At 48.3% G+C, this 26,661-nt stretch overlaps 1 protein-coding gene across 1 annotated transcript in view; it reads right to left on the bottom strand.

Annotated features, from left to right (window-relative positions):
- GPR161 (G protein-coupled receptor 161) overlaps nt 1–26,661 on the bottom strand; it is a gene marked incomplete at its 3' end in the record, with an annotated part of 44,615 nt that overhangs the window by 5,860 nt on the left and 12,094 nt on the right. The window contains exons 4-5 of the mRNA XM_079937147.1: nt 12,858–13,275; nt 5,364–6,088 (exon numbers count right to left, since the gene is read on the bottom strand). Of these exons, the coding sequence (XP_079793273.1) occupies nt 5,364–6,088; nt 12,858–13,231 (1,099 nt within the window). The 5' untranslated portion in view covers nt 13,232–13,275. The remainder of the gene's footprint in view (nt 1–5,363; nt 6,089–12,857; nt 13,276–26,661) is intronic.

Below are 26,661 nucleotides of genomic sequence, written 5' to 3'. Positions count from 1 at the left end.
CCAAATGAAGAGGATGTTTGTAAGTTGGAAGGTGGGAAGTGGGCAGTGAAACTAGCCCAGGAAAGAGCTGAGGCTGGCAGAGGGGGAGGCCTGGAAGGAGGCCCCCAAGAAGCTCAGGAACTGGAGGTCCGGAGTCTCTGCAGGCAGGTGGGGCTTGATGGAAAGTCTCTACAGGAAGCAGTGGGTCCCCTCCACTGCTGTTCCCAGTTCGGGGTCCAGGCTCCCGTTCCCCATGTTGGCAGGAGAGTGGATAGAGTGAACTGGGGGACTCTGGCCTTAGCGACACCAGGCACATGGCAACGTGGCAAAAACCGAGGGAACAATGAGAGGCTACATAGTTACCAGTGGGGGCCCCGCCCCACTGCCTCACCTAACCTGGGCAGGAGACCAGAGACCCCATCCCCAGGGAAATCCAGCCAGCCAGAGAGAAAAGCCCCACAGACCCCAAGATCTGGGCGCCCCGTGAGATGGCCCAGTCCCACCACCGCCCAGGGCTTCCCGCTGGCTTTCCTGGGCCGACTTACTAACCGTGAGGGACGGCGGAGATCACCAGATACTTAAGGAAAGGCACTAGCAGAAATGGGGGAATAAAAAAGGAAGGGAGGAAGGAGAGAAGGGAGAAAAAAGGATGTCTCGGGAGACGATGCAGGGAGCTTCAGAAAACAAACAGAATTCTAATTGGGTGTCCTCAGAAAATTGAGAAAATAATGACTCCATGAACAAAAGAGCTGGAGGCCATAAAGACCATGGAGTTAACAAAAAAGGCACTCTTAGCAATTAAAAAAAAGCACAGAAAAGTCAAACTCCTCCGATCTCACGAGGAAGACCTACCTACCTGCCACGAAGGCCACCAGCGTTCCTCCCCAGCAAACCTACACACAGGAGACACCTCCACCCTGTACCTTCATCCTAATGAAGGGGACAAAGCAACATGACACACATGCCCTCCTTTCTCCTTCAGAGCCATGGAGGAAATGATGGGGGCTGAACCCGTGCAGTCAGAGCACGCTGCTCTCAGAAGCTCCCTGTCATGGCCTGTGGGGAAAGCACCTTTGCAAGGAGCCTTCCCCTCTCCTGGGGGTTGGTGTGGAGGTCTGGGGCCAGAGAAGAGCCCAAACATGGTCAGCCACCTCCAGGGTCTTGGCCTCAGAATATGACTATGTCTCAGCTGGAAGCCCGGCTTGCGGAGGGGTGGGTCGCCGGGGGAACATCCACTGCCACCCGGGACGGCTGAGGCCACAGTGGGTTCTGGACGCCATCTCTGAGGCTGCAGTGAAAGCCAGGCACAAGTCCTGGTCTCTACCAGTGGGAGAAATCACTGGAGCCAGACCAATGCGGCTCGGCTAAGAGACGTGGAAACAGGGCAGCCGGGCGGCAACTCTCTATCCTGTTTATCCAGCATTTTACCCCTGGAGAGCAGACTCAGTTACCCTGAGTTTTTTCACATGAAACAACAACACATCTACTGGGCTGGGCCCAATCCACCCCCTTTCACAAAATTTTTTTAAAAAAGAAAGAAAGAAAAAGGCACAAAACGACAGGCACAGGGATCGGATCAGAAGCCTGGAGTGGCCAGAAGAGTCATGAGTGCCTTTGAGCGGCTAAAAGAACAGAGTGCAATTCTGGGGTGACATTGGCACGTTGAAGTAACCAGAAGACCTCTAGGTGGCGCCAGGAAGGGAACTTGGCAAAACAAGGCAGGAAAATTCAAAGGCCCCAGGGTCTCCTTCCTTCCCTCCAGCCCAGACCTCACAAGGGCCCTGAGGTGGGGCATTTCCTCTGAGCAAATGGGAGTCAGCGTCCTTCCCTGCAGAAGACAGCTGGGAAGGCTCTGTTCCCGGTTCCAGGAGCTTCGAGCATCACACGAGGGCAGCATTTGGAGAGGCTGGCCTCCCACCATGCCCAGGCCTCCCTCGAAGCCTGGGTTGGGCTGATGTCTGGGCTGTCCACCCCAACTGGGTTGGCGAGTGGCAGAGCTGTTGGAGAAGCCCGTGGCCCTTTCTCCTGAAGGCCCCTTCTTTGCTCCGATCACCCGTAGCCACCTGTCAGCTTTGGAGTTGTCGTCTGGCCTCCCAAGACCAAACGTAAGCATCTAGCTCACGTTTCAGCACTGGAATCAAGGTCCACTCCAGGGCTGACCTACCCACCATCCAGTGGCCCTGCCCGGCAAAGCCCAGGGAGGCCAGAGATCTCAATTCCTAGGGGAGCCCCATGGGAACCTGCTAATGAGACTCACAAGCAGAACGTATTGTGGTGGCCTGGTGACAGCTGGCACCCAGGGAAAACGTAAGCTGCTGCACTTCTTCAGTTTGGGGCTAATAGAACGAGAAGACCAAAATCCACGGATTATGGCTGAAATCTATGTATGAAATAAACATGACTGCATGTGTAAAACTCCTGGCCTCCCGGAGTCAGCAGGAAAGCGCCAGCTGTCTGTGGAATGCCACTTCACTGCACCTGTGCTCACAAGCACGGTTAGGAAAGTTTATAATTCCATGTACTGAATCCTCTGGAGAAAATTTTGCAGATGCCTATGCAAACGGAGAGGAACAAAACCGAGACAGGGCCTCCGAGCCTTTTCTTGCTGGCTTTGGAACAAATCTTAACATCCTTCTTACCGGGGATGCCAGGTGGAAGGCAGAGCTCTCCCTCCTGACCAGAAAGGCTGTGGGCATTCCTGGCGTGGCTGGAGCAGAGTGCGGAGCTGGGGTGGGCACTGCATTCTGCTCTTTTTCCAAGACTCCTGCTGACGCTGTTGCCCACCTCCTGATGTCAGGACGTCCCGGGAAGAGACAGCAGGGATGCCCCCAGCTCCCATTCAAGGGGAAGGCCAGCAACTCAGAACCCATCATCCCACATGCTCTTCAGCCCAAACACATCCCACAAGACTGCTTTTCCCTCGGTGAGGAGACTGCTCACCGCCTTGGACTTGCCAACCCAACCACAGCGGGTGTTTTCCGCCTGTTCTCACGGCCTCACACACTCTTCCAGGATAATCTCAAGTGGCTTGCATGGAAAATCTTGGCCCCCAAAGCAGATGTTTCTTTCTGTTCTATCTACCCTCTCCTCCTCCATTCTCCTTCCTCATTTTTTTCCCTTCCTCATTCCTAACTTCAATGGAATCGAAAACATTTAATGTTTTATTTATTTATTTTTGCCTAGAAGGTAAGTGATTTTACAAAATCTGAACAAATAAGTTCATCAGTGAAATGAAACCAAACCCTGAATGTACTCCTCCTGGCTCACAAGTCACACTTGGAATCATGGTCTTGCCAGTGGCAGGGGGTGGGCATTTCAGGAATTAAAATACTGGGGTCCTGAGAGATTTTTTTCTCCTATAGTCAAAATTAAAAGTCCCAGAATTCCTTCCTTTCTCAAGAAGGAACACTCCATCAGTCCCTGAGATAAATCAGTGACATTGGTTTGTTTAATTGCCACATGGAAAAGACTCCTATCATCACTACCACTGAATATTCATGATAATTAAGAGTTGTTATTTCTTTCCACTCTCTTGAGAGGGTAGGTGGAAGACCTATTTCCTGAGGAGGAAAAATTATCTCGAGCAGCATGAGTTGCCCAAAGTCATCTGGCAAGAGACTAGAACTGCAGTCTGAACTGGAGCTTTCCTTGAATATGGTCTGATAAATGCCCTCAGAGTCTCTCTTCCAACAGCCTGTCCAGATGACAGTCTCCCTCAAACAACACAGTCATAACTGCAGGGACAAGATCCACGAGTGCATGCTACAAACAGCGGGAGCCTCAAAATATCTGTTATGTTGTACTTATTAATGACAATGGAAAAAACAGTGAGTTTACAGTGGGGCAACTTGGCAGACGCCATCTTAACTGTAGGAACTGAAAGTACTTGCCACCAAATTCATACACTGAAGCCCTAACCCCCAATGTGATGGGTCCTTGGGAAGGTACTGAGGTTTAGAAGAGGTCATGAGGGTGGGGTGCTTATAAGAAGAGACCGGAGAGCTTGCTCCCTCCTGTCCCTCTCCCTAACCCTCCGCCATGGGAGGACACAGCAAAAGGACAGCCTGCAAGAGGGTCCTCACCAGAACCCAACCATGTTGCCACCCTGACCTCAGACTTCCAGCCTCCTGAACTGTGAAAAAATGAATGTCTGTGGTTTAAGCCATGCAGTCTACGGTAGTTTGTTGTAGCAGCCCAAGCTAAGACATCAACCGAGAGATCAGGGTAAGAACTAGCTAGTGAGAAGACCTACTGACATATGTACCCCTGGCACGCTCATTAGGAAGAGCACATCACCCGCCCAGCCTTGCCTGCCAAAAAGGTATTACCTCATTGTGACCCTGAGAACACATGAGCTACATGCAAATTGAGGGGCCTTCTACAAATTCCCCGATCAGGACTCTACAAAAAGTGTCAAGTCATGGAAGACAAGGGGAAAAAAAAAAAAAAAAGACTTTGTCAAAGACTGAAGAAGACAAAGGAGATGTGACAACTGAATACAACGTGGGATCCCGGACTGGATCCTGGAACAGAAAAAGGACATCATGGGAAAATGGGTGAAATCCGAGTCAAGTCTGTAGTTGTTAATAGCGCTGCACCCCTGGCGATGTCTTAGGTTTGGTAGCTGTGCTACGGTTAGGCAAGATGTCAGCACTAGGACAAGTTGGGTGGATGGGTATTCTCTGTACTGTTTTCCCAACGCTTCACTGAGTCTAAAATTATCTCAAAAGAAAAAGGTTTTTTTTAAAAAAAATCTATCCCCCACTAGAGTAATTCCTCTGGGTCTCATCAAAGGGGATGGGATCATGTCCAGAAACTGTGAGCTCCGAAATCAATTACCAAATGGAGGAGCAGCTGTCCACACACCAGATAGTGACATTTCAATGAGAGAGTGGAGGTCCGTCATCGACACGTCCTGAATTATTAGCGACAATACGAGGAAACCACCGACCCGTGAGGAAAGGCCCAAGACGGAGTATGTCCAGGAGGAGTAGCTGAGGAGGGCAGGAAGTGCTTTAAAGAGGACCCTGCCTCCAAGGAACACTGAAAGGTGAAGGCAGCCTGGTCCAATGCTTGGGTTCTTTTTTCTCTAGATAGATCTATCTAGATCTACTCTCCAGGCCAGCGGGCCATGGCTGGGGTCACAGAACACGGATTTCTGAACTCTGGTGTACCCTGTCTTGAACTGCTAAGCTCAGGAAATCTGCTTGGGAATCACAGTGGACACTCTGCGATGTTCCTTCCCCAGAGGAAACCTGTGTTTTAAGCCCTGAAGCAGCAGTCAGTCTGAGACCTCGCCCATCAACCTGCCCGAGCGCCTGCAGGACCACAGGCTACACCCACCTGAGGGTGGGCATCCCTTCCCTGACAAGTTCCCAAGTTACCTGTGATCCTGTTGGAAATGCTGAAGAGCCTGGAAGTCCTCTGCCGCTGCACAAACGGTTCCCGGTAATACCGATCCCCAAAGCACATGCCCAGTAGTTCCTTGCGAACCGTCTTGTTCCAGAGTCCATAGATCAGCGGGTGGCAGACGGCACTGGTAAAGGACAGCCAAGTGGCCCAGGTCTCCAGGGTTGGGGAGACATAGTTCTTCCCCCAGAGGGCCTCAGAGGTGATGACGACCATGTAGGGGCCCCAAGTGACCATGAAGGCCCCAATGACCACCAGGATGGTGATGAGCGCTTTGCACTGGTTGGCCGAATAGACCACGCCCTGAAAGGCGTTCTTCCTACTGCCCGAGGAAGAGGTGGAGGTGCTGGAGTTCTTCCTCCCGTTCCCGTGCGCGTCCTCCTCCACAAGGACCACGGTGCCACAGTGCACCTTGCGTGCCTTGACCCTGGCCACGCGGAAGATGAAGCCATAGCACACCAGCATGACCAGGAAGGGGAACAGGGCACACCAGATCTGCCAGAAGGCGGTGTAGCCAGGTTCCCGGTGCCACGCGGCCACACACATCCACTTGAACTCGTCAAACTCCACCGATGACCAACCAAACAGAGGTGGCAGGCAGCCGATGAGGGAGTGAAGCCAGATGTAGGCGAGCGCCACCACGGCTCGATTACCTGTGATCTTCATGGGGTACACCATGGGGTACAGGACCGCATAGTAGCTGGAAAAAGAACGGAGGCAGGTGAGGGAGAGGACTAAAAATAGAGAAGACACACCAGGAGGGGCACCCACCGCTCTCCTAGGTGGCGAGCTCTGTTGGATTTCTCTCACTCAACACGGCCATGGGTGAATGCTTCTAAAAGGAGCACCTCCTCTCAACCCTCCCCGGACAAGTCACAGCCTGGCCACGTGACCCAGCCCCGTGCAACTCTTCATCGGAGAACGGCTGGACACCAGGAAGAACACAGAGCTCAGGCGGCCCTGTTTCCAGAGCCCACTCACATTTGGGGGTGTGGCTAGTCTTCAGGCATCTCCAGGAGTTCTAAGGGACCGTGCATCGAGCCAGATCCCTTCTGTGTTTCTGACAGTAATCCTTTTAGAGCTGTTTTCAGAGGGTCCTCAGAAACCAGAAGAACATCTAAGGATTATGGGGTACATTCATTCAGTGAATGTTTACTGAAGGCCTGCCACATGCCAAGCACCGTGCTATGCACCGGGAATACAGGTAAGAAGGTGCGGGGGGAGACAGACACATGAGCAGGGTACAAGGCTCTGGAGCAGAAAGGGGATATTTAATCCTCACAAGAAGTCTTTCGAGTGACTGGCATTATCATTATCCTCATCTTAACAGCAGAGAAAGGATAAATAATCTGCTCTAGATAAGGAAGGGGAAGAAACAAGATAAAACCCCGGGCAACCTAACTCTACAGTCCCCAGCGCACAGGCCAGCAATTCCCTGCACACCGGCTTGTTCCGGAGTCCACAGACCAGGGGTGGTTCCTAACCCCTCAGCTCTGTGAAGAAGGAGAGAGGCCTGGAGAGCGACTGATTCATATTGACGGGGCCTCGGATCCAGACTGCAGGGTCAGGGCGGACTTCCTGGACCAGATGGCACACAAACTCAGGTCTTGAACGAACAGAGGCACTGGCCCAGGAGCAGCTGAGGCAGAACGCCAGCCTTGGCGAGACGCGGAGATGTACCTGAGCACCGGCTCAATGAGGAAGCTGCCTGTAGCTCAAAAAGGCCGGCGCGGGGTGATGGTGCGCGGGGAGAAAAGGAGCCAGGGGGCCGGGACGGGCAGAGACTTGCCAGCCAGCTGAGCTCTGACCCTTTAACTGGAGTGAGTGGGAGGATTTAGACCATGGGGTTGAAAGTAAACCACCAGCCTCCCCACCCGGACGTTTTATCCAAAGGAAATGTTCTGTAATGATGGAGTTTCTGCAGGAGGGCAACGTGTGGCGGGACAGGGGTGACCATGCTGAGGCTGCCTGCTACAGGCGGAACCTTAGGAGATGACTGTGGCTATGAGCCTCACACACCACCTGTGAACCACCTGCTCCACCAGGATCTTCCTGAGTCACCCCTGGGCACTAGAGCTCAGGGACGGGGGCCATGGCCTGAATTACCACCTGCTGCCTGGGGCAGGCTCTCATGGAGGGGTCCCTGTATGAAAGGCCTTCCAAATCAGAGGCAAGACGGGGACTGCTGGTCTCAAGGCTCGAGGCCCCACCAAGGTCTAGGCTGGAAGGAGTGTTTCTGAGCGTGGAGCCTGATGAGAGGAAACCACCGCGATTATGGTATGGATAACAGAACCCCTGCACAGAGCCTGGGGTAAAGCAATTCCTGTCTTCTGCTGACATCTGGGTTCGCATCTTGCAAAGGCCGTGCAGCCCCGTGAAAGAAGCATGCCTTTGGAGTTGGCGATGCCTGGGTTCAGATGGCGACTCTGCTGTCCACTAGCTGTGTGAGCTTGGGTAGCTGAGCTAAGCTCTCAGAGCTTCAGTTCCTTCACCAGGAAGATGGGAATCACAGAACGTCTGGCATGGATCTGCTCCAAGGACAGAATGGGCTCGAGTCGGGGGAAAGGGCTGGATGGGACCTCCCTTCAGATGGCAGCGGGGACAGAGCTGGGACACTGTGCACTGACCTTTCCCCCTTTCTTCCTGAAGACAGAATCCCTATCTTGCTCCTGCAAAACTGCTGTGACCACAGGGGACGCTGGGCCCTTCTAAGCACCAGGGGATGAATCAGGCCATGCTGGTGGTATCCCCTCCCTTGCCAGGTGACCAGCTGAGGCACTGACCTGTGTGACATCATCAGGCAAATGAAATGTGAGGGGAGTTTGCTGGGGTGGGACTGGGGGCACTTCCAGGAAGGTTTTCTCCACTTTTAAAAAGAAACAAGGCGGATATTTCTCCTTTCCTCTGCCCATTTAAAATGCGTGCAGGCCCTCTGACCTCAGGCAACACTTCAGGGGTGAGTGTACAGGTAGGTGTGGGAGGCCAGGCTTGGGGAACATGAGCTGTCCCCACCTCCTCTGACCAGCCACGTTCAACCATTACGATGGGGCTTCCCTGGTGGCGCAGTGGTTGAGAGTCTGCCTGCCGATGCAGGGGACACGGGTTCGTGCCCCGGTCTGGGAAGATCCCACATGCCGCGGAGCGGCTGGGCCCGTGAGCCATGGCCGCTGAGCCTGCACGTCCGGAGCTTGTGCTCCGCAACGGGAGAGGCCACAGCAGTGAGAGGTCCGCGTGCCGCAAAAAAAAAAAAAAAGTAAAAACAGGGGTCATTATCTAAGTGGGTGATTCGTGGCAGGAGAGCTAAGCATTGGAGCCCCTACAGGCATTACCACTTTGAAGTTACACGTGACATCACAAAAGGCTCTTTGGGGACCAAGGGTGGTGCTTGGGCTCATGTCTAAAAATGAGTTGTTGGAGAAAAGATGGAGAGCTTCAGAAGACAGCTAAGAGTACGGAAAACAAAGGAACACCCCTCCGTTTTGGCCTGTATTAACCTGCAGGGAATAGGGAGTTGCTTTTGTTCTATATTTTCCTTTGAACCTGCAACTAGGCCTAAATGAGGCTTAAGTTTAAAAAATGAAGTTTCAAATCTATGAAACCCATTAAAGAAATTCTTTTTGTGGACAGATGTTGGCATGTTTATATCTTGATAAAGGTGTAGATGTGAGCATTGCAATGTATGTACATTTAGCCAAAAGAAGCCTAAAACCAAAGCCTTTAGCATCTCAGAAACTGAGCGAGTTACTTACCAGCCACATGGACTTGGGCGAGTTTGCAAAACCTCGCTAGGCTCTTCTGCAAAATGAGGACTGATAGGGTGATTGTGAGGATTAGCTGGGATAAACATTTGTTAACGGCATAGTGCAGTGCCCGGCAGGTGTCTAGCCCCCCGCCCTTGTTTTCTTCCACTTTCTTACCGATGTTCCCATCTCTTTCTTCCACCCCCATTCTCTTATTCTTCTCTCCTCTCTCCTCACTTATCTTTTACTACTGCCTCCTCTCGCCTGTTTCCCTCCCTCTCACTCTCCCTTCCTTCCTACCCATCCCCTCCACCTCTCTCTGTCTCTGCTTCTCCCTCTCTTTCTCATTCTCTCTCTCTCACACACACACACACACACACACACACACACACACACACACACACAGACACACACACACAGCTGCATCTTTAGGTTTCCCACATAGAAGGCAAATATGTAACCTTCAAAATCACTAATATCAAGTAAATTTAATTCCCTAAAATTCATGGGGACAGGGGAAGGGGTATTTGAAATCCTGGTCAGACGGTGATCATTTATATGAACATGATCGATTCGCTGGTCCAGTCCATTTGTATTTTTAGCCACACGAATGACCAATAATAAAAAAAATTAATCGCACCTGCCATGAAAATATTTGAAGACACCAAATTTGACAGCAGTCTATATCTTATAGTCAAAGATCTGGGCAAAGCACTGTGATGGCCAAATCCATCTTGCTACACTCGCAGGAGGAAATGGTCTATTTTCCAGAGACAACCAGGCCTTGGTGACTTGTCACCGCTGGGAGAGGCAGAAGCCCTTTCTCGACTCACAGCTCTGTCACTGGGTGACCCTGGCGTGGGCTGTGGGGTCTGGGGTGCCTGGATTAAATCTCTAGTGAGATGACCGGTGACGCCAATTTGTTCACGTGCGTCACCTCTTCCGTGACCAGCTGTTTCCCCCGGTCTCCAGCTGTGTCCCACGCGCCATGCTTTTTCACTACTTCCGGCCTTGCTCCCTCCTCTGCGTTCTCACAGCACCTCGAACACACTGGCTCTGCGTACACACCACGTGGTCCTAAAATTACCTGGCCACATGTCTATCCCCCCAACACTGCGAATTCCTCAGCGTGTCTGTTCATCTCCTTCAGCTGCGCGTTCCCAGCACCAATCACCTGGCCAGGCATACGTTAGGTGCTCCATAACTTTATCAAATGAATAAATGGAGGCGGCTTGTTCATTTGGAAGGGCCCCTGCAATCCTATTCACTGCTAGGACTTAGCTCAAATGCCACCTTTTCCCCGGAGCATTGCAGGCCCTGCCCTCAGAAGCAGCCACGGGAGCTGTCATAGCGCTTAATTCTGCTTTGTGTTCACACCAGCTCCCACGGGTCAGCCTCTGCCATGAAGCTGTGAACTCCTGGTGGGCAAGGGCTGCGTCCTGCTCATGCTGTATCCTACCATCCGAGGATGTAGCACAGGGCCTTTCACAGAGTAGACACCCAGCAAATATTCCCAGCGTGAAAGAGCAAGGCGTCGAAAGAGGCAAATGCTCTCTCGTTTGATGCATTCTGATGGCGTGATTTGAGAATCGGTCATGCTTGCTGGTGGAAATCGCACTCGCGCTTACCTAGACCTCAGATCCAAATAAGCAGTATACGGCCTCCGAGAGCTGCCTCCACTTACTGAGAATCCACGTATACACAGTTCTGCGAGAGGCATCTAAAAACCCACTTCTCCGCTCTGCTCCTGAGCTGTTGGCCCCCACTCCACCTTCCACAGGACCCAGGACGGGATATCCCAAAAGTAATGATTCCCCATCCCATCCTACTGCCAACAGACTTCCAGTTATGTCTGCAGTGCTTATTATCAGTCTTGCTAGGACGCCGATGAACGGCTGCTGAAGTAACAACCTGTACAAGCTTCTGAAGGGGAGCCTGCCTTTTACACATCAAGAATCTTCAAAGTGTGTTTCCTGTGACTGAAAACACAATTCCACAAACATACATCTTCATCAAAGTGCTATATAAAACAGTAAGCTAACAGGGGACTGTAAAAATAAACTGCAGTCCATCCAGAGGACGGAATACCATGTAACCATTCAAAATCATGTTCTCCAGGGATATCTGCAGGTGGGAAAAATGCTCACAATCACTTGTTAAGTGAAAAAGCAGGTCACAAAACCACATGTGCCTTGAGTCTATTTTCTAAATTTACTGCATGCGGCCAAAAATCCCTGGAGGCAAGTATACTAAAAAAATGGAGGACTTCCCTGGTGGCGCAGTGGTTGAGAGTCCGCCTGCCGATGCAGGGGACACGGGTTCGTGCCCCGGTCCAGGAGGATCCCGCATGCCGCGGAGCGGCTGGGCCCGTGAGCCATGGCCGCTGAGCCTGCGCGTCCGGAGCCTGTGCTCCGCAACGGGAGAGGCCACAGCAGTGAGAGGCCCGCGTACCGCAAACAAACAAACAAAAGTAAACAGTGGTTGCTTCTGATTGGTGGGATTATGGATATTTCTGATTGTACTTTTTCTACTTTTGGTATTATTTTCTTCTGTTGGGGGGAAAGGAGATATTTGGAGAAGCCACCTGATTAGTTCTGACCAATGGCTTCCTTCACTCTAACCCCCCTCAGGTGCAGAGGGCTGAAAGGATTCCGGCCTCGGCCCTAGTGGAGGCCTGCACCTTGGGTAGACCATCCAGCCACCGCTCATCGGCTCAAAAATGGACGATCCCAAGGGAGCCAGGGGACTCGTGTCACCCAGTGACGACAGTCCTGGGGAACCCCTCTGTGTTTTCCCTGACTCCCTCCCCAATTCTATAAATCACAGAGACTCTGAATCTCCCCCCTCTGCCCTTGTACAGTTGAACCCTTGCCTGGGATGAATGAAGTGACCATTGGCAAAATCCTAATAAAGAAGACTCCAGGGGTCGGAAACTCTCTGTCAAAGCCTGCAGGACTTTCACAACTAAATCTGACAGCCTAACGCAGGAATCTGGAAGAACCTTCTAGATAGAGCTGAGGGGCGTCAGCAGTGCTATTCCTTGCTGGAGCCAGCTATGCTACAAGAAGGGAGAGCCCAGATGTTTTAAAGCACACACTGTCTCTCCCAGGCGCCATCTTACTCCCTGTGTTGTCTTCCCTTCCCCTGCTCTCCTTCCATCCAGCACTGAGCTGATGCTCAGGCCCTTGCACTGTGGACGATAGAGAGTATTTCCTCTTTGGGCTGCCCTGGTGCAGCTCTGGCCCAACCCAAAGCAACAGACAGCAGGCAGCACTTTGGGGAAGACCTGGATCTGATACCTCCTCTGCCACGTCACCTCCCTCAGCTTCTGTTTCTCAACTATCAACTGAGAAGCAGAAGTTAATAGAACTTTTCTTTCTAAGTTGTTTTTCTCATTTTTTGGCCACGCTGCACAGAATGTGGCATCTTAGTTCCCTGACCAGGGATCAAACCCACGTCCCCTGCAGCTGGAAGCGCAGAGTCTTAACCACTAGACCACCAGGGAAGTTCCCAGCTACATGCAAGCTAGACCAGATAAAATCAGAGGTGCTCTGGTTGAGGGGATAGAAGAAGAGGCAGAACTCTGCTTTCTCACCCTCCCCAGCACAGACGTGACACCCTCCCGAGGAACTGAGGCAGCCTGGAGGGCACAGCCCACATGATCTCTCAGGTTCCCCCTCCACCCACACTCCTAAACCCTTCGATTCTCTGAGTGTGATGCAAGCTTACCGGTCGACGGCAATGACCCCGAGGGTGAGCATGCTGGCCGAGCTGATAAGCAGGTAGAGGAGGGCCGAGAAGTTGCACCAGACCACGCCGAAGATCCATTCCCTCCGAACGGAGCTGGTCGCCACGAAAGGCAGCACCAACACGGACAGCAGGAAGTTGGACAGCGTCAGGCTGAAGACGAACTTGTTGCTGAGGGTGAGGAGGTAGGACTTCCTGTACAAGGTGACCACGATGACCAGGTTGCCCAGGCAGACGAAAATGGTGATGACGACAATGGCGATGAACTCGGTGACGACGACGCCCCCTTGGCCACCGTACTCCTCGGTGAGGTTACTCAGCTCCTTCCTGTGGCTGAGGGAGGAGTTGAAGCTCATGGTCAGTGCGCCTCGGCGGGGGGTGGGCAGAGCATGCTGGACGACTGGAAAGACAAGACCCAGAGACAGGAGAGCAGTCATCAATCCATAGCATGGCACTTTACAGAAGAGCTGCAGAGGCCCCGGGTCACCCAGCCAGTCGTCTCCACGCAAGCTCTACAGAAGTGGCCAGCTTTCCACAACCGACTTTCTACGCGACTCACCGTGTCCCTGTGAACGATGTGTTCCCCCAATCTATCTATTTATTTATTTATTTAACTTTTGGCTGCGTTGGGTCTTCGTTGCTACATGCGGGCTTTCTCTAGTTGCAGTGAGCGGGGGCCTCTCTTGTTGCGGAGCACAGGCTCTAGGCGCACGGGCTTCAGTAGTTGTGGCTCGCAGGCTCCAGAGCGCAGGTTCAGTAGTTGTGGCGCACGGGCTTAGTTGCTCCGCGGCATGTGGGATCTTCCCAGACCAGGGCTCAAACCCGTGTCCCCTGCATTGGCAGGTGAGCTCTCAACCACTGAGCCACCAGGGAAGTCCACTCCCGCTCCTTGAGTCTAAACCACCCTATCCATTCTCCCCAGGACCAGTGGTTCAAAACCTTTAATGTACCTAAGAATCACCTGCAGTACCATCTCAAAGAGCTGATTCTTGGGCTCCATCCCTAGAGATGTCTGGTCCCAGAGAACAGAAGTACAGCCTAGGAGTCTGCATTTCAGACAACCACAGGGCAGGTGATTCTGATTCAGTCCACCTGGGCTAGGCGGACGGCTGCTTTTGACTCCTGCAATGCAGGGTGGACCCGGAACCAGCAGCATCAGTATCACCCGGCGCTTACTAGAGATGCAGAATCTCATGCCCACCTCTGAACTGCTGAATCAGAACCTGCACGTTAATGCCGTCCCCAGTTGATTCATGTGCCCATTCAAGTTGGACAATAAGATTAGCATAGGAATCATTCTGAGATCCCTAAGCAGGGTTTAAACAAGTACAGTTCATACTGAGGCATCACTACTGCTCTCATCAGCCACGGTGAGGGAGGGCAAGGAGCTGGCACTAATGATAAATGGGTAAGAGGCGGCACAGTTTGAGGTCTTTGCCCACAAACACCGTTCTCAACAAGGGGCAGTCCCTGCTCTTGGGACGCTGGCTCCGGATCTTGCTGAAAACTCAAGGTTGACACATTTTAACATTCAATCCTACAGACGAATGTTTCTCCAAAAGTTTCATCTACTTGAATCAGCCAAAAAAATCCCACAGATCACTTTCCCCACCTGCTCTTGTTCCCAGCAAAGAGAATACACTGGAAAGGAAGGAAAGATTGCTTTCCCCGAGCCAGAAAGCAAGAACCCTGGTGCCTAGACTGCCTACACACAGCAGCAGAGCCTTCCCGACAGCGCCCACCCGACCTGGCACCTCTGTCCAGACACCTTTGGCCATAGGGAGCTGGTAGGTGAGGAAGGCGGCTCTTCCTCTTCCCAGCAGCCCTAAAGGCCAGTTAGAAAGTCTCCCTTTACCAACAGGCGCACTCGTAGGTCACAACCACAGATGCTGCGAGCTTGAGTAACGTCAAATAATTCTAATCCCTCCTCCCCTTGACAGCCTTCAAATACTTCACAGATTACTTGCTTTCTTTTCTCCAGATTAAAACTCCCAGGTTCCTGATGTGACTTCTAGACTCTTTACTAACTCAGACTCCCTGCTTTGGACTTGCCCATGGATGTCAATGACCCTCTTGATTTGTGGACCCCAAGACTGAACGTACCGTTCTGGACATGGTCTAGTAAGTACATAAAGGGGCAATTTTCTCCATGATCAGGATAATCTTCTGATACTATTCACTCTAGGAGTGCATTTTCTTTTGGCAACCATATTACCCTGCTGGACTTACATAAATGTGTGGTCAATTAAAACCCAAAGTTTACACACATTTGAGTTTCTGTGAAGGCAGGTTTCCCCAGGCTTAAATGTATGGCATTAGTGGTTTTAAGCCTAAATACAAAACGTTATGTCTACTAAATTTTACTTTGTGCCTTTTGGCCCGTATTTCCAGGCTGCTAAAATATTCTGAATTTTGATTCAGTTATGCAATACGTTAGGTACTCTAGCTTTGTGCAGTAAATATACTTTAGAATTATGCCTTCTATGTCTGTGTCTTTGTAAGCTTATTTCTGGGTTTTGCTTTTATTTTTTGAGTTCTGAATTTTGTTCACTCTTATAAGTAAATTATTAACTGGTATCTCAAAATAAAGTCCTACATAAGCATGTTATACTTAACTGCCTAAGTGATAACAGTGTGGTAAAGAAAACAAATTCTGAATCGTTAGACAAATGACAAAATGGGAGAAACTATTTAAAACATATCACAGGACTAATCATTCTAACTTAAAAATAAAGAGAGAGAAAAAGATAGAAAAGTGAGTAAAAGACATTTTAAAAAAGTGTAACGATATGAGGTGACGGATGTTAACTAAATTTATAGTGGTAATCTTTTTGCAATATACACGTACATCAAATCATCATGTTGTACCTCTGAAATTATACAATGTTATGTGTCAATTATATCTCAATAAAACTAGAAAAAAAAGACAGAGTTCACAGAAAAAGATATACCATTTGTACTTAAACACATGAAAAGATGCCCCATTGCTTCAAAATAAGAGGAATGCACTTTAAAACTACACTGAGGTACCATTTCTTTCCTTTCATGCCACTAAAGATTCAAAAGCTTGGCAACAGTCCCTGCCGGTGCGGCTGGGAGGAAGCAGGCATTCTCCAACGCTCCACATGGGAACGCAAAATGTAACAGCCCTAGGGAGGGGGATTTGGCAATACCTAACCAAGCTACACAGGCACAGAGCCTTTGATCCAGCAATTCCATTTCTAGATATTTATCCTGAAGACATAAGTTCGTAATATTAAGTAACAGATGCCCACGGTTATTTTATTCATTGAGGCAGTAGTTGTTATAAAAAGAAAATATGTGAGAAAAAGGGGGAAATAAAAATACATTTGCCCATAAAATATACATAAATATATGCTTACTTATACAAAAAGAAAAATAGGAAAGATAACCAGAAGCAAAGATACAGAAGGAAGTGGACTTCTCTCAGTTTGTTTTTACAGTTTTGCCTTTTGAACCAAGTAACTATTTTACATACTAAAAAAGTTAAGTAAAAATGGATGCAAAAAGTAGATATAAAATTGACTGCAAACTGAAAAAAAATAAGGCTAAGTATATATTAGATTGATAACATAATCATACAGAGAAAAGAATTAAGTCAAGTAGCTTTTAAATATGATATTTTGACTGTAAACTCTTAATGGCATATATTGTAAAGACAAGAGAACTAAGTTTACTTAGTAGGTTAGATGTTGTTAATGGTGTTTTAAGTTTACAATTCTTTTGAGTGTACAGCAACTGAGTATACATGCTTATGTTGGGAAACACATTTCTAATCATGGGAGAAAGGAGATATGAATTACAGAATAAAGGTGAAGAAGAACCCTGTGGTGTTAGCTTGGTTATTGCAGGCATCAGTATGAAATCACTCTTCAAATATAAATATAAAAACAGGTTCGGGGCTTCCCTGGTGGCACAGTGGTTGAGAGTCCACCTGCCGATGCAGGGGACACGGGTTCGTGCCCCTGTCTGGGAAGATTCCACATGCCGCAGAGCGGCTGCGCCCGTGGGCCATGGCCGCGGAGCCTGCGCGTCCAGAGCCTGTGCTCTGCAACAGGAGAGGCCACAACAGTGAGAGGCCCGCATATCGCAAAAAAAAAAAAACAGGTTCAAGGAAATTTCCCAGAATGCAGTCAGAAAAATTAAGAAATTAAAAATATAATATAGAAGGCAAATGAGAGAATGAACAGAAAGAACTTTATAAGGTATAATTACTTTACCCAAGCGAAGCAGTGTTTCTCACTTATTATGGGAATCATTTCTGGGAACGTGGTGAACTCAGCTGATGGGAACACCTTTCCTACTCCAAATTCATAGAAAGGCTGGGTTAGATATGACCCAAAATTTAAAAAAAAAAAAAAAAGCCAACCTTGGAAAAAGAAAGGGAAATCCATAGGTAACAGAAACGGAGAGAAAACTCAAAGCCAGAGTTGTAATCTCACAACTGTGGCCAAAAGGGTATTAGACCTAGTTCAAGACCCCTAGGGCTGAGGGTTTTTTTTGCAGTACGCGGCCTCTCACTGTTGTGGCCTCTCCCGCTGCGGAGCACAGGCTCCGGACACGCAGGCTCAGTGGCCATGGCTCACGGGCCCAGCCGCTCTGCAGCATGTGGGATCTTCCCGGACCGGGGCACGAACCCGTGTCCCCTGCATCGGCAGGCGGACTCTCAGCCACTGCGCCACCAGGGAAGCCCTGGGCTGAGATTTTTTATGTGGGAGGATGACTTTGGGTTCCACAAGGCAGAGAACTGGAACCAATATCCTGCCTAAAGAGTGGGTTCTAGAAGGGCTGCCTCCTCCATGAAAAAGAATCAGAAAAACTCCTCTTACTGGCAAAGGGAAGTGGCAAAAACAGTCATTTACCTGAAGCTCTGGGTGGAGCACTGAAGTTTTTTTTCCATGAGAAGTCAAACACTGAGACACGTGCCATGCTGATGAGGGTACCAAGTTTATAAGTTCTGCGTGGTGCAGAAATCCAAGCTAATAAATTCATGCAAAAATGAATGCTGGCCAAAGTAAACACAAAATGGCTCTATAGTGAATTTCCACACTCACAAAACAAACATTTAATGAAAGTGAGTGCACAGCATTTGCCATGAGGGAGAATCCACAAAACAAAAACCAGGAGAATTGACATTCCCAGAACCTGAATTAATAGAAAAACATAAAAGAGACCATAATATAAATACAATTAAAAGCTTTAAAAGGAAAAGAGGTAGAAACCATAATGAAAGAATAAGACATCATGAAAAAAATAATAAGCAATTGTGAAAGAGAACCAAATAGAAATTCTAGAAATTAAAATTTTAGCTAACAAAATGTAAAACTCAATGGGTATGCAGAGCAGCAGATTCAGCTAAAGACAAAGATGGTGAACTGGAAAACAGCTCTGAGGAAGTTATCCAGAATGCAACAAAAAAAGATTAAGAAAATGAAAATATGAAATAAAAGTCAAGATACATGAAGAGCAGGTTAAGAAGATTCAACGTATGTTTGAAAGAAGTGGTATCAGGGGAGATTAGAGAGAAAGGGTAGCAGATACTGTTGGGTGCCTATCCAGTAACCAGTGTCAGGTTTTTTTCCCTTACTGGCAGACCTCTGACTTTGTTTTGGTGTCCAATCCTCCTCCAGTGACTCAGAGAAGGCTGATCGGATCCCTGGTTCTCAGAGTCCTGAGAGGGCTAAACAAATCATTGTGTTGCCTTTCTCCTTGCAATTCTGGCATATTAGTCAGGAGCAGAAGTCAGTGGATTTCTGGGAAAAGCTGCTTTGATGATCTCACAAAGGCACTAGAGAGCACAGAGCTGTGGCAGCCACCTTGGGATCATTAGAAGTGTGAGGCCAACATGCTGAGAATGGCAAAGAGGAAAGCCTGGACCCCTGAGCTGCTGAATCAACAAATCCGGAAGTCACCTTCATCCTGGCTTCTGGTTATGCGAAGTAATACATTTGTAAAAATTATTTTTAAAGCTATTTCCAGTTAGGTGTCTGTTACTTGAGTCAAAAGCATCCAACTTATGTTAGGGTGGACCTACACTGCCTACATTAAGGTTGATGCATTATTTAGAGGTATAATTGAACATTTTCTAGAATTAAAGAAACACATGAGTCCTTAGAACAAAAGAGCATATCAAGTTCTAAGGATAAGTCAGAAAAAGTCTATACCAAGGTGCAACACAACGAAAAATGACAAACACTAAGATAAAGAGAAAATGGTAAAAACAAATTTTCTGGGCTTCCCTGGTGGCGCAGTGGTTGGGAGTCCGCCTGCCGATGCTGGGGACACGGGTTCGTGCCCCGGTCCGGGAAGATCCCACATGCCGCGGAGCGGCTAGGCCCGTGAGCCATGGCCGCTGAGCCTGCGCATCCGGAGCCTGTGCTCCGTAACGGGAGAGGCCACAGCAGTGAGAGGCCCACGTACAGCAAAAAAAAAAAAAAAAAAAATTCCTATACAGAAGCAACAATTAGATAAACAGCAGACTCTTCTTTTGAAGAAAGCAGTGGAATAATCTCTTGGAAGTGCTAAAGAAAAGAACTCTTGCCTTAAATTTCTATAATACCATTCAAGACAGGGCACAATATACTTTTGAGGCAAGCAGAGACTGAATGTTTACTAATCACTCCTTATTGAATGATGCCCTTAAAGATACAATTCATGAAGGAAACTGAATCCAGAAATAAGGAAAAGAAAATGGTAACTATATGGATGAATCTAAAATCAGAACTGCAAACAATTAAATTTTAAAAGTTAAACAGCGACAACAAATTTTATAAAAATAGCTAACTTGGGAGCTTTGAAAACAAGAGGAAATTAAAACACTAAGCAAAATGGGAGCTCTTAGAGGTATGACTGGAGTAAAAATATTCCAAGTTACTTTGTACTCAGGGCAGACCTGGTTAGGCTGTTTTCCCAGCACCCGGACAAGTGCCTAGCACATAGTAGGTAACTCAATAATGATTTGTTGATGAATGACTAGCCTTCAAAACTCGGTCATTGTTAAGTTGAATATGAGTGTTAACATTACAAAGGTAGCCACTAAAAGAATAAAAATAGGATGCAAAACTTTCAATCCAAAAGGGGGGGGAGGAATAAAGTATTACTTGACCTGGTGGCTCTCTAGTGGCCCTATTAGCAGGGACACCAGTGAACGCCAGAATCAGAGAGCCCAGGGCTGAGTGCTATCCTTGAGGTCCTCAGCTACAGCCCTCTCCGGGAGGCGCGGGGGGACGTGGTCAAAGAGCTGACCACCCAGGGAAATCCAAAGCCCCAGCCTCTGCCAGGAGGCCTGGAGAGGGAAAGGCACAAGCCCCAGCAGATTCCCCAGGGGTGTACTTTAACAAGAGATAGGATGTGGAATGTCCCAGCCAGGGAAGGCTTCCTGGCAGGCAGCCAGCTTCCCCAGGGCCCATTTGAATGGAAGCAAATTCAAGTGTGACTCACATTACCACTCTCCTGGCCAGTGCTGGTGCCAGACACGAAGGTGTTTCAGACTCCCACACTCTCCACGTCCTGCCATGACCAAATAAATCACTTTACACCACTGGAACATGACTGAGGTCTGAATAAATGTATCGGAAATCATTCCTGGGAAAGAGAGCCAGCCCTCTCAGTCAGGTCACCAGGGAAGCCTGGGCGTGCGGGTCCTTGTCTTTACTGTCATGGCTCCAAGTATCAGTCAGTCCTCTTTGGGAACTGCCTTCAGTTCTCTTGAATATTCCCACAGACGGTGACACGTCTGCTGGATTAGACTGGCAACAGCTTCAAGTCATTCAAAGCCAAATCTTGTCACTCGAGGGAGTGATCAATATCATTTTGGGTTAACAAACAAGGCAACACTATAGAATATTGAGACAGGTATCTATTGTGTTTTATAAACTGGCCTGCATGCTAATTCCCAAGAAATAATTCTAGAAATGCCTTGCTTTGCAAAAACAGAATTACTACAATATAAAGGTGGCTGCCCTCGCTTTCCCTTATTTAATTGTATAAATTTGGATATGTGCTAGTCCCACCTCATATTTTTACCTAGAACTCTGATTTTCATTGACTTATAGCCGACTTTTTTCCTGCTCATATGGCTGTTACCCTATACTTGTCAGAGGTTGTGTGGCATGGTGGTTAAGAGTATAGACTCTGAAGTCTGCCTGGGTTTGAAGCCCAGCTCCTGTAAAAAAGAACAGTGTGTTTATTTGTATCAAGTGCCTAGAACAGCGTCTGGCACACAGTGAGCCTTCACTTCATACTGTGGCTTCTATCTGAAGCGTTCACCCTGATTTTACTTTGCGAGAGGACCCTTCCCGTATTCTTAGGCCATGGTCACATGACCCAGGACTTTGGCTGGAACAGCCGGAGGACAGACTAGCCTACCATGGGGTTGGTAGGCTGATACCATGAGCCTGGGGCTGCAGCAGCTGGCCATCTTAGACACTACATGGAAAGTGCTTACAGGCAAATAAAAGTGAGAGAAGGAGAGAGAGAGGGAGAAAGGGGGAAAGAGAGAAAGAGAGCAAGAGAGAAAAAGAAGGGGGCAGGGAGAACATGCAACGAATCCATTCACAAATGCTGATGAAGTAATGTGTGATTCTGAATTTTCTTGTTCTCCTCAGTTATACGAGCTGGTGAATTTTCTCCTTCACTTATGCTAATTTGGCAGGGTTTCTGGCCCTTGCAACTTAAAGAATCCTGACTGATACTCTGATACACCATGATCTGCATATAACACGTCAAGACCCCACCTCTTTGGACACTGGTACCAGGAACCTTCCCTTTCTCAGGATTAGGCCGACTCCTCAGGCACAGCTCTGCCTTCCTCAGCCTCCTGCTGGAGACCTTATCCTTTTCTTCTCGCCACGGACCATGCCATGGAACCATGGACCCTAGTACGGTGGAGTTTCTTCATATGGAAGCAGAGAGAAGCTTTTCACCCCCCAGAGTATATGCAGTCTCTTGGGGATCAGGTGGTCCGTGACCCAGTCAATAAGCCACTGCAAGGAAAAGGAGGCCTCACTCACCTGCACAATGCCCATTACAAATGCCCATCGAAGGGGCGGCCTGAGAGTCCACAGACAGCAGGCCCAGGCTTGGGTTTGTGTTGGGAGACCATGCTGGTCAGAGGATGCAGGACTCTTGGCACCTAACAAGGGCGCTGGACACGACAAGACACACCTGACCTCTTCAAAAGTCTTCTCCAGAGCAAATCATTTCTTTTAGTTTAAGGTTCTCTTCTGATATCCTTAAATATACCCAATCAGGGTAGCGGCTCACTTCCTCCTCTGTGGTCTCCCATTTTTATGAAGAGCTGAGCACCCTAAAAGCCGGGACCACCAGATGCCCTCTTCTAAAGAAATCACATGCCAACAGGTAGGCACGTAAGATGCTCGAATAAACAACTCTCCAGGTGAGGAAATGTTCCTAAGACACCACTTCAAATAAGTTCACGTGAGGTCACTGTGATGCTATGTTGGCCATATTCTCAGGGGCTCTTCATCTCAGCACCTCAAAGCATTTTATACACATCAATCACCAGCTGGAGCAGTTGAGGGCGTGGAGTTTGGGAGGAAGGTTCGAATAACCATTTGATTTGCACTAAGGTAACTGAGAGAGACAGTGAATCCCCCATCCCGCCCACAAACCAGACCACACAACTCGTTGAGAGCCGGAAAGAGATCACAGAATCCCCGGTCTCCTTCCCTGCATTCCCTCCGTCTTTCTGCGGCACACACATGAAAGTTGTTCCAAAGATGGTGGGTGCAGCGACTCAGCCTCTGCAACCCCAGAGGGATGTCCCCACCCAGCCAGTCCAGGGTCTGTTACAATGTACAGTGCTTTGCTCTTGTCCCCACAAGGGCACCATAAACCTAGTAACTTCCTGGTTTGAAACCTTTCACTTCACCTGTAAAGCTGGTCCAAGCCCTGGTCTGTTTGGGAACATGCACCAGAAGGTGGGAGAGAAGCTAGAATCAGAACCCTAGTGGCCTTATGGTCCTTGTCCGAATTCTTGGTTTGTCAGTGGGAGAGACCTGGCTTTGGTTCCCTCTGTATGTACATTATCAACATTACCAACCTCCAAAACTTCCTTCAGCAGGGACTGAAAGTCTGGAGGCTGGGGCTCTTCACTGACCATGACCCTGTCCACAAGGGCGTCAGCCATGACTCTGTCAAATGTCTTTCCAAAACCAAGCTCTTGCTACTCAGCAAAAACATTTCCCAAGGCTCAGTCCTTGATCCATTCCTTTCTCCCTATGTCCTTGAGAATCTTACCCATTTCCAAAGTGTTGTTAAATTATTATTAACTAATGATAATCAGTATTGGCAAAACAGTGTGCAACATACAATGTAACTTTACATACATTGTTTCACTTCACCTTCTGAATAACTTTTAGAGGAAGGAATTACCCTTCTCCCTGTTTCACAGAAGCAATACAACATGTTGTTAAGAGCATGAACTCCAGAACTAGAGAGCCTGGGTTCAAATCCCAGCTCCAATACTTACTGCCTTCTGTGACCTTGACATGTTACCTAACCTCTCTGGGCATAGCTCCCCACTCTGTCAAATGGAGATAATACTCCTTGCTCAGGAGTAAGTACCTCATAGGGTTGGTGGACAAAATCAATGAGTTAATATTTATACAGTGCTTAGAATAGAGTTTGGTACCACGTGTTTGATAAATGAATAAAATGGGAACACTGAGGCTCAGAAAGGTTAAGTGCCCAGTTCAACAGAGCATTAGGTAGTAGCTCTCCAACTTGCTTCTATGACTGTGAGACTACCTTCAATCCATCTACTCACCACACCAGATAAGATTCGACATGGTGTGGCCTCATCTAAATTCCAGACTTCTCACCCACCAACCCCTTCATGTACGTTCCGCTCCAGCCAGCTGTGCTTACGTGCTTCCATTTCCAATTTGCTCTGGCTTCTGCCTATTCTCTAGTCGGAACACTCTCCCTGTTTGTGGAATGAGTGAATAAAGATTTATGAAGTCTAAAATGTGTTATTGATCTATTGGTCTAATAACTTGATTGAAGAGAGAAAGAAAGAAAGAAGTGTGTACAGGCGATGAGGCTTTAAAGCAATACAAAAAATATAACAAGTCAGAACATTGGATTTGGCAATGATTTCTTGGATATGACACCAAAGGCACAGGCACAAAAGAAAAAACTGACAAACTGGACTTCATGAAAACTTTTTAAATTTGTGCATCAAAAGATACCACGAACAGAGTAGAAAAGCAACCCACAGATTGAGAGGAAATATTTGCAAATCATATATATGACTAGAAATTAGTGTTCAGAATATATTGAGAACTCCTAAAATTCAACAACAACAAAAAAGAACAACTCACATCCAAAAAAGATATACAACTGTCCAATAAGCACATGAAAAGATGCCCAACATCAATGATGATTAGGAAAAGTAAGTCAAAACTACAATGAGATACCACCTCACACTCATTAGGATGGCTACTGTCCAAAACAAAAACCAAAACCCAGAAAATAATAAGTGTTGGTGAAGATGACAGTACAACCATTGTGGAAACCAGTACAGCAGTTTCTCAAAAAATTAAACATAGAACTATCATATGATCCAGCAATTCCGCTTCTGGTTATATGCCCAAAATAACTGACAGCAAGATCTCAAAGAGCTGTTTGTACACCATGTTCATAGTGGCATTATTCACAGTAGCTAAAACATGAAAGCCACCCAAGGGTGCATTGACTGATGAACCGATAAGCAAAATATGGTATATCCACATAAAAGAATATTATTCAGCCTTAAAAAGGAAGGAAATTCTGACATATGCTACAACATGGATGAACTCTGAGGACATTATGTGATACAAAAAGACAAATATTGTAGGATTCTACTTATATGAGGTACTTACAAGTAGTCAAAATCATAGAGATGGAAAGTTGAATGGTGGTTGCCAGGGCCTGGTGGGAGGTGGACAGGGGGAGCTGTTTAATGGGTTTAGTTTCACAAGGTGAAAAGAATTCTGGAGATGCACGGTAGTAATGATTGCACCATATAAGTGTGTTAATACCACTGAACTGTGTGCTTAAAAATGGCTCAGGTGGTAAATTTTATGTTAGGCATATTTTACAGCAACAAAAAAAAGTTGGAGAAATATACCAGGGTACCTTCTCTTTAACTTCTCTCCCCACGGGGTTTGGAGAGTCATGAAATGAAGGAAGTCAGCTGACTTCACGGCATCTCACCCGCTGATGAAGAAGAGAAGAACCTCAGCGGCACGTAGAGTAACCTTTTCCTGCATCGGACGAGGAAACACAGGCTACGTCTGCCCTGGATTATTCCTCACTAGGGACTAGTCCGGCAGTGACTTCCAAGGTAAACCCACTGAGTAAAATGATTCATCGTGCTGCACTGTCCCCAGATGACATGGTAAACCAAAACTCAACTTTTTGTTCATCAAACTTCTCTGGTGCAGTTTTTGTCGTAGAATGTGAGGAACACTCAGTACTAAGCCAAGCTGGACTCTGAGCCATGGACTGTCTGTTGACTTTTTTTCAAAGGGCCACTGGCCTCTCTCCCAGGCCTCCCCCAGCGACACTGAAAGCGGCCATCATTGCCCTTGTGTTTCCCGGTGAACACGGATGGGGAGGGTCCACTTCGGCCTCCCAAAAAATCCACAAAATACCGGCTGAAGTCATGATGAAGATAACTCACTCAGGGGAGAGTCTTAAGCCCCAGCAGAAAAGCTCTTTAGGGAAAGGGAGGGAAAGCAGTGGCGGGCTGACCACAGCTCTCTGGGGAGGGCCTTAGCAGCCTGAAGGTCGGGCCGGATCTCACTACAGAAATAGCTTTCCCAGCTGCACGCGAGGCAGCCATCTTTCCTTTGCCAGCCACTGGACACCAGCCTGGACCACGCTACTCCCCTGGGCGGGAGAAGAGCAGAAACGCCAGCTTTCCCAGGGCAGGCTCAGAAAAGCCTCCACCTCCACAGACACTGGCCCATGGCCAGCCTGCCTGAAACTGGGATCCCAGCAAATCCCAAAGGCAAAGCTGGGTTGGACCAGGTCAGACCTGCCCTAGGCTGTTCTAAGTCTACCTGGCGCTGATGCCAGAAGTGGCTATGGTGATTCACGGGGCAACTGGACCAAGGGTCTGGTTAGGAGGCCGTGCTCAGGCAGAGAAGCCAATGCCATTCCCTGGAGCTCCCAACTGGCTACTCAACATCTCCACTTGGATGGCATGGGCACCACAAGCCTAACATGTCCAAAACCAGACTTCAAGTCCTTTGCCTCTCAAACCTGCTCTTCCCATATCTCTTCATCTCATGTTACGGTACCCCCATCCTTCCAGTTGCTCAGACCCTAACTTTGGAGTCACTCCTGACTCCTCACTTTCTCTCACATCTCCTATCTGGTCCATTAGCAAATCTACTGGCTCTGCTTTTGAAATGTGTCTAGAATTCAACTATGTCTTACTATCTCTGCTACCATCACTGTGGTCCAGGCTACATTATGTCTTCTCTGGGTTATTAGAATAGCTTTCTCACTAGTCTACCTGCATCTGCCATTGCCCCCCTCCTCAACGCATCAACCAGAGTGAGCTGGTTAAAACAGAGGTCAAAAACATGAACAAGTCACTGCTTCACTCAAAACCCCAAAAGGATTCTCATGTCACTCAGAATAAGCCCTGCAGCTTCCTACATGATCTGGCTCTCCATTACTGGTCCAACTTATAATCAAAATTACCTTTTTACTGCCATTCCGATGACACTGGCCTCCTCACCATTTCTCA

The sequence above is a fragment of the Stenella coeruleoalba genome (genome assembly GCF_951394435.1).
Source record: "Stenella coeruleoalba genome assembly, chromosome: 1".
NCBI classification, from domain to species: Eukaryota; Metazoa; Chordata; class Mammalia; order Artiodactyla; family Delphinidae; genus Stenella; species Stenella coeruleoalba.
This window is presented reverse-complemented; position numbering and strand designations above follow the sequence as displayed.